A 14,641-nucleotide genomic window follows, 5' to 3' on the forward strand; every position below is an offset into this window, starting at 1 on the left:
GTTGTTTGAATCAATTTTGCGACTTGACTTCGAGTTACTTTCTCTCGTATATAATAAACGATAACGTGGGCGTCCTTGAGGTGCTGAGTGCAGAAAAAGCATTTCTTGGTTGCGCTGTTTCAAAATCTCCGCTAACGTTCCATCTATTATGATTATCGAAAATGTAAGTAATTTCTTGTAACTTTTACTGAATATTCTTCCTGATTTTACAATGCTGAAAACGTAAAATTCCAGAAAATTAACCAAATAGTTGCTCCTCTAAAATATACATCAGCACAGAAGATTCTGAAACACTGCAACTGAGAAATGCCCTTCCTGCAACCAGCGCTTCATGTATGCTAAAAAGAACTATGTATAGCACGCACACCCTTTTCACAACTGTTCTTTGTTGCATAAATTCTTCCATATGGGGGAAAATCATGCATCTTATAAGGCAAGTATAAACAATAAATGATACCTAAACAGATTTTTTCTCGAAAGCGATATTAATATGAAAGGTCTAAGGGATACAAGCGCTATACCCTTGAATCCCTGCCGATGCTTAATCTCTCGGAGGCCGATGTATCTTGGCAAGAGGGCAAGAACATGGCTTGAACAATATGAAGGGTGATTCGAGCCCTCTTCTCAACGTAGCTACATTAAAGCTCTAAAAAAAACTTTCGAATTCAGTGCATACTCACGTCGAAATATAGTCGTTCCCCCGCCCAAGAATGATTGATGCTGTTCATCGTGTTCCAAAGTCATTCTATGCTATGTTGCCGGTCGGAATGGCGCTTTCTTAATAGCTGATAACGCGTGGCGTGGCGTGACGCGTTTTGCGATAAATCGATTGATCTGCCATCTAAACCTATGGAAAAGGAACGATAAATAGGGTGTTCGTGACGAACACCTTAATAATCGATTCTTTACCATATTTTCAAATGGGAAAAAATCGAAAATTGACCATTCATGCCTCGCCACTGGTAACGCCGTCATCTCTGCATTTGAATCCTTTACGGATGATCGATTCTGTCATTTTATTAGATGCCGCGGCATGGTTCAAAACTTTCGGTATTTTCTTTGGTGAGGGAGGGATCAGTCATTGTTCTCTACTTTCGCTACGTTTGAAAAATCCTGATATTTTATAAAAAATTCCTGATTTTTCCATTTTGAAAATTCCTGATATTTTCCTGATTTTTCTCCGGAAACTAAGACGTTGCGACGACTCCTGGCACGGTAGGCAAAAAGCAGCGAGACATCTCCGCTGAGGAGATTCGCGTAAGAAACATTCAAGATAAAATTTCCGATTTTCCTGATATTTTCCTGATCGGTCAAAATTCCTGATATTTCCCGGTTTTCCCTGATGCTGGACACCCTGCATAAATGCAGTTGTATTGCAATTGTTTCAGTTTAATGCTGGGTCATACGTTTGGAGGATTTGGCAACCAGCGAGCAGATGCGTTCATAGCTCTTGACTCCATTTGATCATGAACGATGGCCCGGGAGACGAGAGGGCTCAGAGCGACGACTTAGGCGCAACTTACGAGGAAATTTTCATGCAAGAAAAATGGAGACGACTTCTCGCAGCCGTTGCGAAAACATCGGCGGGGTCCGTATTGACCCCTCGTCTCCCGTTCAAAGGCACCACCAGAATCGGTGCGCACCGAGCGAGCCGACAACAGCAGCGGAAATGAATTTATTCCGGCCGACCACCCACAGCAATATTTCACGTTACCACAAATGGACGTATTTCTGCTGAACGGAACTATGTGCATTATGACGTGAGCCCTGTTACGCATATATTCTTATGGGTCTCAGGGCTCATGTCTTGATGCACTTAGTTCCGTTTGGCAGAAGTACGTCCAAATAATCCCCGCGTCATTGAGACCGGCGCGTCTCGTAGCTTTATTCTGAAAAGTTCGGGCTACCCTACAAGTCGAGAATAATGTTGAATGCGAGTGTCCTAGCCGGAAAATCATTGAAGCGCCTAAGTTTATAGGGTGAGTTGAGACAACGCGGCTGATGCCACAATCACATGCTGAATGTAGGAGCTGAATGTGGCTTGAATGTGGAAGTCATCGGCCCGATGCCTGAATTTTGCGCGTGACGCGAAAAATTCAGCAACGATTCTCAGCGGCCATCGGATAGTGTCGGATTTATCTGAACCTTTCGAATAGATTTGATACACATTTGGATGAAAATAACTCGAATTGGTGAAATTTCAGCTGTTGAGCGCTGACTGTTGACTGCCACATTCAGTTGTCAAATTCAGCGTGTGATTGCGGCATGGTGAATGTCACAAACGGGAATAAAGACAAATCGGACGATTTTTGTAATGCTAATTGTAGTGCTAATTTTTGTAATGTGATGTAAATCCTATTGTATATAAAATTTTACAGAAATGTCTTTCTCACATGAGCAATGAATCATTTTGTCTAAAATTAACAAAAGAATCAGAATTTTAATTCAAGTAAGAATATTTGACTATTTGCGTAAGCGTAAGCCTGATTTTACTATTGCCAGCGATATCTACATACCCCTTTAAGTACGGCTTCCACGTTTTTCGAGTGTGGATTGCGGAAACAACCCACGGAGATTTTCCTGCTCAAAAACAAAAATGCGAGAAGGTATTCGCACGATGAGGGTGGAGATTAACGCGGCGAGGCGTGAATGATCGATTATCGAAAATTCCCCATTACAATCTATGATAAAGAATCGATTATAAGGATGTTCGTTGGTAGCACCTTGTTTATCGATTCTTTTCCATAGATTTAAACGGCAGATAAATCGATATATCGCAAAGGTCGTCACGCCGCGGCCGGTGAGCTGACCCCTCGACAGGTTAAACGCTCGTTCACAGTTTCACGGGAGGACATCTCGATGGCGACCTCTAGGTGTGCGCTTCTTGCGAGTAAACGGTGAGGGCAGGGATCTATCACTTAACCCGTCAAACGGGGTCTGAAATTACAACCCCCCCTCTACCACACCCCCCTGGCGCGACGCCCTGACACCGCTTCCGAGGGTCCCTGACATTGCTTCCGCCGTCGCGTCGGACGCGCGCGAGTTGTCAGTGTGAGATAGGCCACGCTGCCAAGTGAACTAACTTTTGTTTTACCGTGCAGGACAAGGGGAAAATTACATTTTGAAGAAATCGACTAGATCAGGGTGAAAAGTTTTCTTTGATTGAAGAATTATCTGACTTTTCAGATCATGTGTCGCTCCACAGTGGAGTGAGTCACACGGGGGAAAAAGTGTTAGCGGTTATCTCCTCGTGGTCCTGGGCCAATTTGTTAGACAACATGAGCGTTTCTGTTAAAAGATAATTTGCAGGCGCCTGAAATTTGATTAATTTCGTATTAAGGTGAAAACTACTGAGTAGAATGCATAGATTACATAGAGTCGTGATGTAAGTGGGTGAGCTGGCTCCACTTTTAAGCATTTTCCAGGTCCCGAATTCCGAGACCCCTGTGTGACGCCGGGTCACTTTTTCGATACATAATCGATTGTTTGCGATACACGGGGACCCGGCCATCCAATGTAAACAAAGAAGATATGAATCACCACGTATTCCACACCGACATTTTGGATCGAACATGCATCGAAAAAGTGACCCAAACTCGGCGCACACCGGGCTCGGAACTCGTCGAGTAGAACATGGCGCCAGCTCTCCCATTTACATTACGACTCTATATACTCTACGGTAGAATGAACACGAGGATACGATTGGTTCATGAATTGAACAATTATTGGAGAAGATATGACAAAATGGTCTACTCCGCTAAAATAAGTGAGTTTAAATGGTAAATGCCGCTAGATGACGTCACTAGGCGGTGTTTTTTCTCACCTTTAATCTATTTCAGGTAGTTGTGGCAACTTTGCAAGTTTCGGAGTAAACCACCCCGACAACGCTCAATGCGAAGAGACGGGGGATGAAAGCGGCAACGAGGGAGCTGAGGAAGGCTCAGAGATATCTCCCGCGCCGAGACGGAGGGGGTGGAGGGGGCGCGATTTGCGCCGCTTGGCACAAACAAACCCCCTGTTTTGATTCCGACGCACCCCGACGCAGCCAACTCGCGTGGCTGACCAGAGCGAGGGACACGAGAATACTGCCGTGCTAAGGAAAAACGCCGTATGAACCTTCAGGTGTTGCCAAATTTCCTTTCATAAAATGCGAGTTTTCTGGTTAACTTCTGAATATTTTCCTCCCAATTTTTCAGGTAATTTTTTTTCGCAATTTCACCTAGAGATTCAGAAAATTTCAAGGAAAAATATGCATAACTTACCTAAAAAATAAACGTTTTATCGAAGTAAATTTGGCAACTCTCGAATGTTCATACGGCGTTCTTCCTCAGCACGGCAGAATAATAACCTGAAATTCGATTAGGGTCCGATTGCCAGGAACCAAGCTGTCAGGAAACGTCGTGGAAGAAAGAACATCTGACTTAAACCGTCAGTCTTGAAACGGGGGAAACATCCGTGCCCGAAAGCAGCGTGTCTTTGAGGGGGATGGACATTCAAGAATCTATATATGATCGGTTCAGCCATCTTAAGCTTTGTGGCGGTTTTACCTCAAAATTTTAAGTGCCATTTACCTGGGAGGCCCTACTTTCAGGTACCGAGGAATAATTTTGATGATGGATCAAAATCGCGGGAAAAATTGAGGATGAACTGATAATTCAAACGCATTTGCAGGTGGGGGCAAGCGGAGCCGGGCATAGCGCTTGATAATTTTACGTAGCATTTTTAAATTACAATAATTCATTCAGTATGCGCAACTCCATCTTAGTAACAAATTCTTTTTACGCAAACTGATTGCAATGGACGCACGGGTCGTAAGACAGTATGTTGGAGATTTTTAGCCAACGCGTCTCGTCTATCCACGTGCCGTGTCTCTTCGAGGGGTTGTGCTTGTGTGTGAGCTTTTTCCCTCTGTGTTGAGATTTCAGCATTAAGCTGAATTTTTAACGCACGTTGGCTAAGAAACTCCAACATACGAAGTTCTTTATATTTGTTCATCTTTGATTTCTTACCTTGTGATGGGACTTTGGCCTTCGTGATTCGGCAAATACAACCGAGCAAGATGAGAACTGCTCAACTCCGTCCGTTTGAATAATAGCGCTAAATACAGTACGGTCGGCTCAGTCGGTTTGAAACGTATATTAGCGCCTACAAGACCATGTGAATACTTCACGCATCGCGCAAAACACAGTACGGTCGGCTCGGTCGGTTTGAAACGCATATTAGCGCCTACAAGAACATGTGAATACTTCACGCATTGCGCAAAACACAATACGGTCGGCTTTTCCGTTGTAGACCCCTTGCGGTTGAACGAGTCGGATCAGTCAGGAACATCGACAACGCAGCCAAAAGTCGCGACCGCTAAGGAAAATAAGATAGAAAACCTTTTTATCGGCTTTTTGAGTTTCGATTTTATTATCCCCCGCAAATCGAGTTGAAAATAACATCATTTTGATTTATCGCGTTGAAACTTGCTAACCGTTACTCTTCCGTTCGCGCCTGTCTCTTTTTATTTCCTCGTCGGGAAGGATGTCCGCCAGAAAACGGCTCCTTCCGGAGTTATTTGTGACGCTCCGGAGGGTTAGAGTCGTAAATTTACAGGATGACCGAAAGATAAACAAGTTTGAATTGCGCCCATCGGGAACCGACAACGGCGAGTCCCAAAAGTTAACAACATCGTCTCATCCACACGACAAAAAAAAATTGGGGTTTCACCTTAAAATTGTGGTATTGCCTTAAATCGTGGATGATATGGACTGCATTTTGCAATTTCGAGCTATAAATTCTAACTCATCTGAAAAAAACACTCATGTGCATAGGGAAACTAATGACACATACGTTGCTTTTTAAACCGGGCCGCAATTTATAGTTCTTGATTGCAAAATGTAGTCCATGTTTTCATGGGTATTTCCAATTAATTGTGGTAGTGCCGCAACTCAAGTTGAAGTACATGGAGTCATGAGTGGTTTCTGCCATGGCGTGGCGTGAATTGCGATATATCGATTGTTCTGCCATTTAAACCTATGGAAAAGGATCGATGAACAGAGTGCTCGCTGCGAGCGCCTTAATAATCGATCTTTGCCATAGGTTTAAATGGCATAACAATCGATACATCGCGATTCACGCCACGCCACTGGTTTCTGCTCGCTCCTCTTCTCACCCTGCTGCACTCTTAACGTTGTTTAGTGCTTTGCTCCTATCTAGCCTGTGCTACCGTGAGGAAAGAAATCGTATGAACCTTCGAGAGTTGCCAAACTTCCTCGAATAAAGCATATATTTTCGGTGAAAATCTTGTAAATTTTTCCTTGAAATTTTCAGATATTTTAGATTCAATTGTGAACAAAATGATCTGAAAAATTGGAGGAGAAACATTCAAAATTGTCCCAGTAAATTCCTTTCTTATTGAAAGAGATATGGCAACGCCTGAATGCTCTTACGGCGTTTTTCCTTAGCACGGCAGTATGTTTCCGGCCTACTGCATAAAAGTTTCTTTTATATTCAAAAAAAGAGAAAAATAAGGAGAAAAAAAATCTCAATGTGGAGTTTTATCCCGTAAAATGATGTTGTTATTAGATATGGATGAGCTTAATTTTTAAAGGTAGGGAGGGATAATTTGAACTTGAAGGGATATACGAATCAAATGACGATCAAAAGTACCCGATACAGCGGAGAGAAAAAATGCTGTCCCTCCTGTTCAAGAATTGCTTTCCGATATCTGTGACAGGTCGACAGGTCTCCCGCGGAATAATTCTCACTCCCCAGTGACCACTTTCGGGGGTGATTTACTCGTCGGTTTCAGTGCGTAAAGATAAATAAATCCTGACTTTTTGTCCTCCCCGACAAAATTATCTTCGGAAGGCCCTAAATTTAACCTGTTTCACCTACGCGACGACGAAGGCCGGACCCCCCATTAATCAGGGAGGGCACCGCAAAGAACAATAAAAATACCCGCTCATCCCCTTTCGAAGGGCTTTACTGACTAACTGAATTCATTCTTCGCATTCTTGCTTTGTAATTTATTTCGCGAGAACGGATTCTTTGTTTTCTTACTTTCATACATTGTTGCCTGATTGTATCGCTAAAACTCGTAAAATTGGATGATAGGAATCAGGGCCGGATTAAGGGGGTGGCCCATGGCGGCAAATTTAGGGGGCGGCAAATTTCGCGATTTTTCTAAGTGAAGGTATAAAGCAAATCGGATTCGGAAAAAAATACTAACTAAAAAAGGCGAAAAAATCTCTCATTTCCTGAGAGTACAGTAATTTTGCATTGCGTCAAACACAGTGCGTTCAGCACCGCTCGACGTGAAACGCAAAGCGCCTACAAGACTGTAGAAATACTTCAGGCATTGCGCAAAAACACACTACGGTCAGCGCGGCGCTGCGGCGGAAGTTAAAATTATTAAACCACATTTATGTTTATTCTTTCATAATTTTTTCGTTCATTTCTTATAAATGGAGGGCCTTGTCCACGCAGAGATAGGCTTACGGAACTTAACTTTCGCGCTAAGTTCCGTGAAATTTTGCTGGCAGTGTTGACATAGGGCTTCCGCAAAAAATGTGTCCAACACGAATAAACGCGTCTTATGCACCCCTACCCCTCCGGCACGTTCACTTGATGGTTTTTATTGATGTTTCAAAACGAATGAGAAGGGGGCGGCAAAATACAGGCGGCCCATGGGCGGCAAGTGGGTGAATCCGGCCGTGATAAAAATCTCTACATGATCGATGGAAAAATAAAAACGTGAAGGATAAAGCTAAAAACAATTACACATAATTATTCCACGCTAAAATTGGGAATTGCACATTCTCCTCCTCCTCTCATTCCTACAGTTTGTCGTTCCCCCACGAAAGAACATACTACATTCCAATTTTGCTAAATTTCCCGCGCATATTGCACTCTTACTTAGGAGGATCTTGTACATTTCAAACTGAAAATTTTACCGATTATTCTTCAGATCTCGTGCGAAAATTACGAAAATTCTTGACAACAATTTCACAGGTACCATTTTGCAGAAAAATTTGAAATGTTCGAGTCAATTATGCAACTCTGGAATGAAGTCGGAGAGAATGAAAATGTTCCAAAAATGAAAAAAAAAAAAAAAAATTGGAAAAAAATAAAAGAAACCAAAAACAATTGCTTCATTTTTTCTTTCGTTTCACGGAAAAAGGGGAAGTTGGATGATGAGGAAATTTCCGATTGATTGTGGCAGTAACCCAATAGATTAGAGTTTACTAAGCAATACCGTTCCGGAGCGATGTTAAGTTGTTTCTTCATCATCCAACAAATTAGATAGTGCCAACATTTTTGGGAATAACCCTTAACACTTTTTCCCAGTTCAAGGACGAAATTTTTAAGAAATGTTTAAGAAATTTTTAAGAATTTTTTTTTTCTTCTTCTTCTTTTCTTTTTGTTCCCCTAGTCCAGCGCGGGGCGGCAACGACGTGACTGACGCCCACTCGCCCACCTCCCGGCGAGGATTGATGCAGTCGGTAATCCGTTAATTTATGTTAATGGTCGTAAGCAATTAATCTGAATTATTTCCCGGACTCTCCTGGCGCCGAAAATGTTGGCAGCACTGGCGGCTGCCATGGTGCACTGGCCCGACTGAAAAAGCGTTCGCTGGCCGGACCCGCGACTTTCCTCTTCCAAGCGGCAGCTAATAAATGTCGAGTGTTCTTAGTCTGGAAATCTATTTAAGTTCGAGAGTTAAGGCGAGCTCATGCCCCTGTTGCCTTGTTTCTTCCCTCGGTGCGCACTGAGAAAAAGCTATGGCTTATAACCCAATTAGTGGTTCATATGGAACACCACTAATAGTAGTAAAGGCAACTTATAATAGATAGTTCGTTAGTTACTTAATTTACGACGATCAGCAACCGGGCTATTTACGTCGCGGACCAGAAAACCTTAGATATTTAAAAGCACGTGTACCTTAGTGATGGTATATATACCTTAGTATGGTACGAGATACCTTAGTATGATTCAAAGACCGAGAATTATTAGTTCACTTATGACTATTCCATGCATATTAACCCCTAATGAACCACTAGACAAGGTACGAATTTTAGCATTCTGATACATGTTTATTAACCAAAATTTCACGTAAAACACGATGCGCACAACATTTCTTTTTTTATGATGACGTTGCAGGTCGTGAATATTTAGAACTTGTTTTCATCAGCGATTCACATAACGCGTAGAGGAAGCGGAACAACAGTCCTCGTGAATAACTGATGAGAGGAAAAAGGGCAAAACTCTTGAGACCCTGATATGCGATACCGTGGTAGATGACGTTTGACTCAATTTTTACTCGTAAAGTCTTGCTTGCATTTTCAAGTTAATCTTTTTTCAGGGTGTCTAGTTTTATTTTAAAAAAATAAAATAAAATAACAACACTTCCTTTACTTGCAAGGGGAGGGAGAAAGTAAAAATAACTTTTCCTATCGGAAGGACGCTAATCCTCCAGCGAATTGAGATGGCAGAGGATTAGAGAAACAAACAGCAAACTGAACTGAGATCGTAAACATATGGCAAAAACTCAGTTTCTAGCTGAATTTATCACGTTTTACAAGAAAATGCGTCAGAAATGACGGAAATATGTCATCACTGAAGCAACTTGCCGTCAAGTTGAGCGTACCTATTGATCTTGCGAGTAGTTGAGTCCGGAGGTTCCGCCACAACAGACCAATTACATCGACTGACGATTTGAAAATTGTGTCTTATTTTCCTGCAAGAAAAAGCTCCGAAGCTTTAAAGTAACTGCGAGAAGTCTAGAACCAACATGGCTGAATGAACGAATAGGAGAGAACCTCACGGTGAAAGCGGTGTCCACTTTTTAAAGATTTCAAAAGATAAACGGCATGCGATGGGAAAAAAAGAGAGCCTTCAAAAGAAGGGTCCTTTCTACTTTTTAAATCGTACTGAAAAAACAACTTTAACAACTTTTAGATTTACGTCTGTATGGTGCGGTAAAATTCTAAAGTAATGTATAATTTTCATAGAATAGGGGATGGACCAATATGTATCGAATGAAAACTTTTGGACGAGTCACAATCAATTTTGAAAGTATGTAGACATTTACAAAACGAGTTGATAGTATCAACTCGTAGTATCAACTTGATACGTAATTATTCTTTTCAATGGTGTATAAAATCAATATTCTTAGAAAACAAGTTAAGTCATTGAAAATGCCACGATGTTTGATTCATTTTCAGAAATATCCGTGGCTTAATTTTATTTACCCTGATCAATTTCGTTGTGCGCCTACTTGGTCGAGATCAATGCCGCGAGGAGACCAGGATGCATGATACAACTATTTTGACTCTAAAGTAGGTAAAATTGCATTACCGTCGAGGTGAAGGAGCTCTTAGTTTCGCTTTCTCGTTCTCACTCGTTTGGAACGAAAGAATTTGTAGCGGTTCAATTGCGTCCCTCGTCAAAGTACCAACATGCTTAAAATTACTGTTTCACCTTTCACCTTGCAAATATTGCAGCACGAAAATAAATCACTTTCCCTCCTAAGAATTTTTTTTCCTGTTAACTTAAGAGTGTATAATGATATAAGACGGTTATTAAATACATATACTTGAATGATTACAGGGTATTTAAGTAAGGTTTTTCAAGTATCATGAGCAAAATCAGTGAAGAGTCAATGACTTTAAAAGGGTGAAAACAGTTTTTCGACACGATACATTTTTCTGAGCTGAAGATTAAATAACGGGATTAAATATGGGGCTTGTGCGATTGGACCTGAAAAATTTATGCGCACATTTTTTAGAAGGCGGAATTTGCCTCTTTAATCATTACTTTTCATCACATTCAGAGGTTCCTTTTAGATTTATTCTTTTTCGATCCTAACATATGGCTGGTGTAAGATTAGACATTGTTGAAGGACACAGTTTATGTGGCGAAGGAAGCAATTGTAAGATTCTTAATAAATAACATTCCGTGAATAAATCTATTCACTTGTACATTTTGGGGATATATTCCTCCTAGACCCCCAAAACGTAATTTTTCCCAATTTCTTGTGGTTTTTTGGGTGCGGCTGAGGAGGTTTTATTTACTGGCAGGATTTAGGTACTAGGTTTAGGGGGATAAAATCCCCCTAGACCCCCAAAGTGTAATTTTTGCCAATTTTAAGTGGGTTTATGGATGCGACTGAAGAGGTTTTATTTACTAGCGCTTAATGCTACTATCTTACTTTCGTCAATCCTTGTGCCTTTTGCATGTTGACCCTAAATGCTTCAATTATCATTGTTAGGTTATTTCCTCCGGAAAACGACAAATTTAGAGACGAATCCTTAAAGTCCAAAATGGCATCGATATGGATCGAGACTCTAATTACTTCACTTTACCAATCTCATTTATAAAGTGTAAGAAAAGAGCGTCACTCCACGGCTGATAATTGCCTACCGCTAAGGAGCAGCTACACCGTCACGCTGGGACATAATCCGAAGCGTCGGAGAGCGAGACCATCCCTCCACACGGGGCGCGTTGACAACGGGGGCGGGTGAAGGGGGAGGGGCGCAAAAATATAATTAAGACGTTACAGATAGTGAGGAGTCAGGTTACAAATTGTCCGCTATGCGTAATAAATTGCACGGGGCCCCGAGAAGGGGGGCGAGGGGGGGAGGGGCAGGAAAGCCCCCGGCCGGGCGGGAGAGGCTCCAGTAACCGAATAATCGGAGAACGCAAGTCGAGAACCTCGCGAGTTTGATTTACTACCCCTCTCGAGTTTCTCCCCCGCCCCTCTCGCACCCCTACGCCGGGACACAAAAGCGTTCGCCTTCTCTTCATTTTTTTTTCTCTTCTTTTTCATCTTTTGACGTTTGAAGAAGGGTCTGAGGTTGTTTGGTGAACTTTTGACACGTGAACGAAAGAACGTTTTGGGACTCAATTCGTCGTTCCCCACAAAAGGGAACGTAACTCTTTTACAGAGTGCAAAATTGACTCGGACGATTCAATTTTTTACAAGGACGTACCTGTTTAATTTTTATCCAAAATTTTTCGGATTTTAACTCGAGATCAGAAGGAAAATCAGTGTTTTCCGCTGGGGTTCCCCAAGACTCTCTTGGTACAAATGCGATTTTCGAGGAGAAATTTGGCAACATTCAAATGTAGTTACGTCATTCCACGTGGGGAACAACGAATGGACCACTAGACAAGGTACGAATTTAAGCATTCTGATACATGTTTCTTAACCAGAATTTCACGTAGAACACGACTCGCGCGATGAAAATTACTAAAACCAACTCCTAACGAAGGTATTAACGTTTTTATTTCACATTGGTTACGAGGAATTTGAACTGCCCGCTCACAAGAAACTCAAAGCTCTGCGTGAGTCAAATCGCGCACTACAACGGTTTCGGCAATCTTCTCTATCGAGCAATGTTCATTTCCCACCATGTGTTGTTCAAACTATAAGCAATTTGCTGTAGCTGAGCCAAAGCGTCAAGATTGAGGTTGCCAGATTTTTATATCGCAGAGATTGTCATGATACACGTTTAGCGCGCGATGTGAATCACGTGTAGAGCATTGAGTTTTCATGAGCGGGTGGTTTGAATTCACGCATCAAGAATCATTAAATATCTTCAAAAGGAGTTGATTTCAATAATTTCCGTTGTGTGTATCGTGTTTTACGTGAAATTTTGGTTAAGAAACATGTATCAGAATGCTGAAATTCGTACCTTGTCTAGTGGTCCATTGTCGTGACATGACTTATCTTAAGCGAACACGAGTACAATAAGGACAATGGACCACTAGATAAATTGTACATGAAAATTTGAAGCATCTGAGGATACGTTTTCTCATTAAAAATTTATGTGTAAAAAAAGGGATGCATCAAACATTTCACTGGAAAAAAAAGACATTGGATCTAGAGCCCAGACTCTTAAAAATATAGACAAGAAAAAATACTCTTGATTCAATCAGATTTAAGCTTAAATCAAAAGGAAATCCGCTCAAATTAAGAGGCTTTGTTCTTGATTTAAGCAAAAATCTGATTGAATCAGGGGTCCTTTTTCTTGTGAATATTTTCAAGAGTCTGGACTTTAGATCCAATGTGTTTTTTTCCCCAGTGTTCCAAATTCAACATGCAAGGAAGAATTAGCGTTCTCTACTTCCATTGATTCAAACTTTTTGCAACCCAAATCTGTACTTTCTGTTGCGCTAAATGCTTCTTACGTAAAATTTGAAAAAGGTATGTGTGGACTGAATTAAAACAGAAAGAGACTAAGTAAGTCACATGTTGGCAAAAACAAGCTTTTAAGCTGTGGGCTAATTCAGAGCTAGCCACACATTTCCTCCTGTCTCAAATTCAAAATCTAGAATTCGTATTTTGATTGTGAAAAAACTTTCTTTCACTATGATGTTGTTAGTTTATGACTTATTCTTGCTTTTATATTGTTGTTAGTTAGGAGGGATAAGACTTCAAACCTCTATTTCTCGGTTTGATCTTGATGTTACTCGCAGTAGCGAGGCGCGCTTTGCGATATATCGATTGATCTACCATTCAACCCGATGGAAAAGGATCAGTAAACAGGGTGTTTGCAACGAACACTTTAATAATCGATTCTTTACCATAATTTCAAATGGGAAAATATCAAAAATATCGATCATACACGCCTCGCCACTAATTACTCGGCTCATTTCTATTAAAACTCATTGAAATAATGTAAAAATCTTTTGCAAAGAGTTGATTTCTGACATTTTAGATACATCTAATGCAATTTCCGCGGAGTTTTAGTGAGCAAACCCAAACGTGTCTCGCAGTCTAAACGTGTATTACTATGCTCCCTGTGTAAGTTTATAGTCATGGTCATGGCAACAAGTCTATCAAACAACAACAAATAATCAAGAAAGTGTAAGGGGGGAAAAGAAATGTAGATGGGGTGCTTACCATGAAGAGCCTTGAGGTACGCTTTTCCAGCGTTGATCATTTGCCGCGCACTGGGATTAAATTTCTCCAGTATATTCTGTAACAGAACGGAAATCAAATCATTAAGGAAAGTTAGTGCGAACGAAACAGGTGAAAAACAAGGAGAGACGGATACGATAAATCGTGCGTGACATCATTGAAAGCAAAATTCAAGGTATCAAGTAAAACCGTAGATGTGATAAAAAAATTAACTTCAACATTCATACTCGAGATAACAGGTTGGCAAACTGCGAATGGTCTAATGTTAATGAGAGACGTGCTCGACGGAATACGATCCGCCTTCAAAAACAGCAGATACAAAAACACGACATCCAGGCTGGATTAGTCATCGGGATAGCGCGGCGCAACGCGTATCAAATCTCGAGCTGACTTGCGTTTTTTAAAAGCGGATACTTTCATTCGAATAGAGGTCATTTCACCATAAGTTTTTTTAGCGAACAAGGAGCTAACATATTATTTTCTGGGAAACTCAAACCGCATCACTACGCGTGGTTCCTTTTCTGTGTATTTGGGTTTACTATCAGAAAATGAGAAGGAAAGAACCAAATTGTACACTTGGCTCATTTCTGTAATTAATTTGACTTTTTTCGCAATTAAAAGAGGGTACCGAAGTCAGCACATATTTAGCAAGGTTGTCAAAGAATTTAACAAATTAATTTCCCTGACACATTTTGGTAAAATTCCCTGACATTTGAAGTTATGTTAGAT

General features: G+C 41.1%; 1 protein-coding gene across 5 annotated transcripts in view; it reads right to left on the reverse strand.

Moving 5' to 3' along the window:
• Positions 1-14,641, reverse strand: part of IRSp53 (Insulin receptor substrate 53 kDa) — a 566,313-nt gene that overhangs the window by 165,543 nt on the left and 386,129 nt on the right. For all 5 annotated transcript variants that reach the window (XM_072296691.1, XM_072296692.1, XM_072296693.1 and 2 more), the window contains one exon: positions 13,895-13,970. In XM_072296691.1, coding sequence (XP_072152792.1) covers positions 13,895-13,970 — 76 coding nt within the window. The remainder of the gene's footprint in view (positions 1-13,894; positions 13,971-14,641) is intronic.

This window comes from Bemisia tabaci, chromosome 2 (genome assembly GCF_918797505.1).
Source record: "Bemisia tabaci chromosome 2, PGI_BMITA_v3".
Taxonomy (NCBI): Eukaryota; Metazoa; Arthropoda; class Insecta; order Hemiptera; family Aleyrodidae; genus Bemisia; species Bemisia tabaci.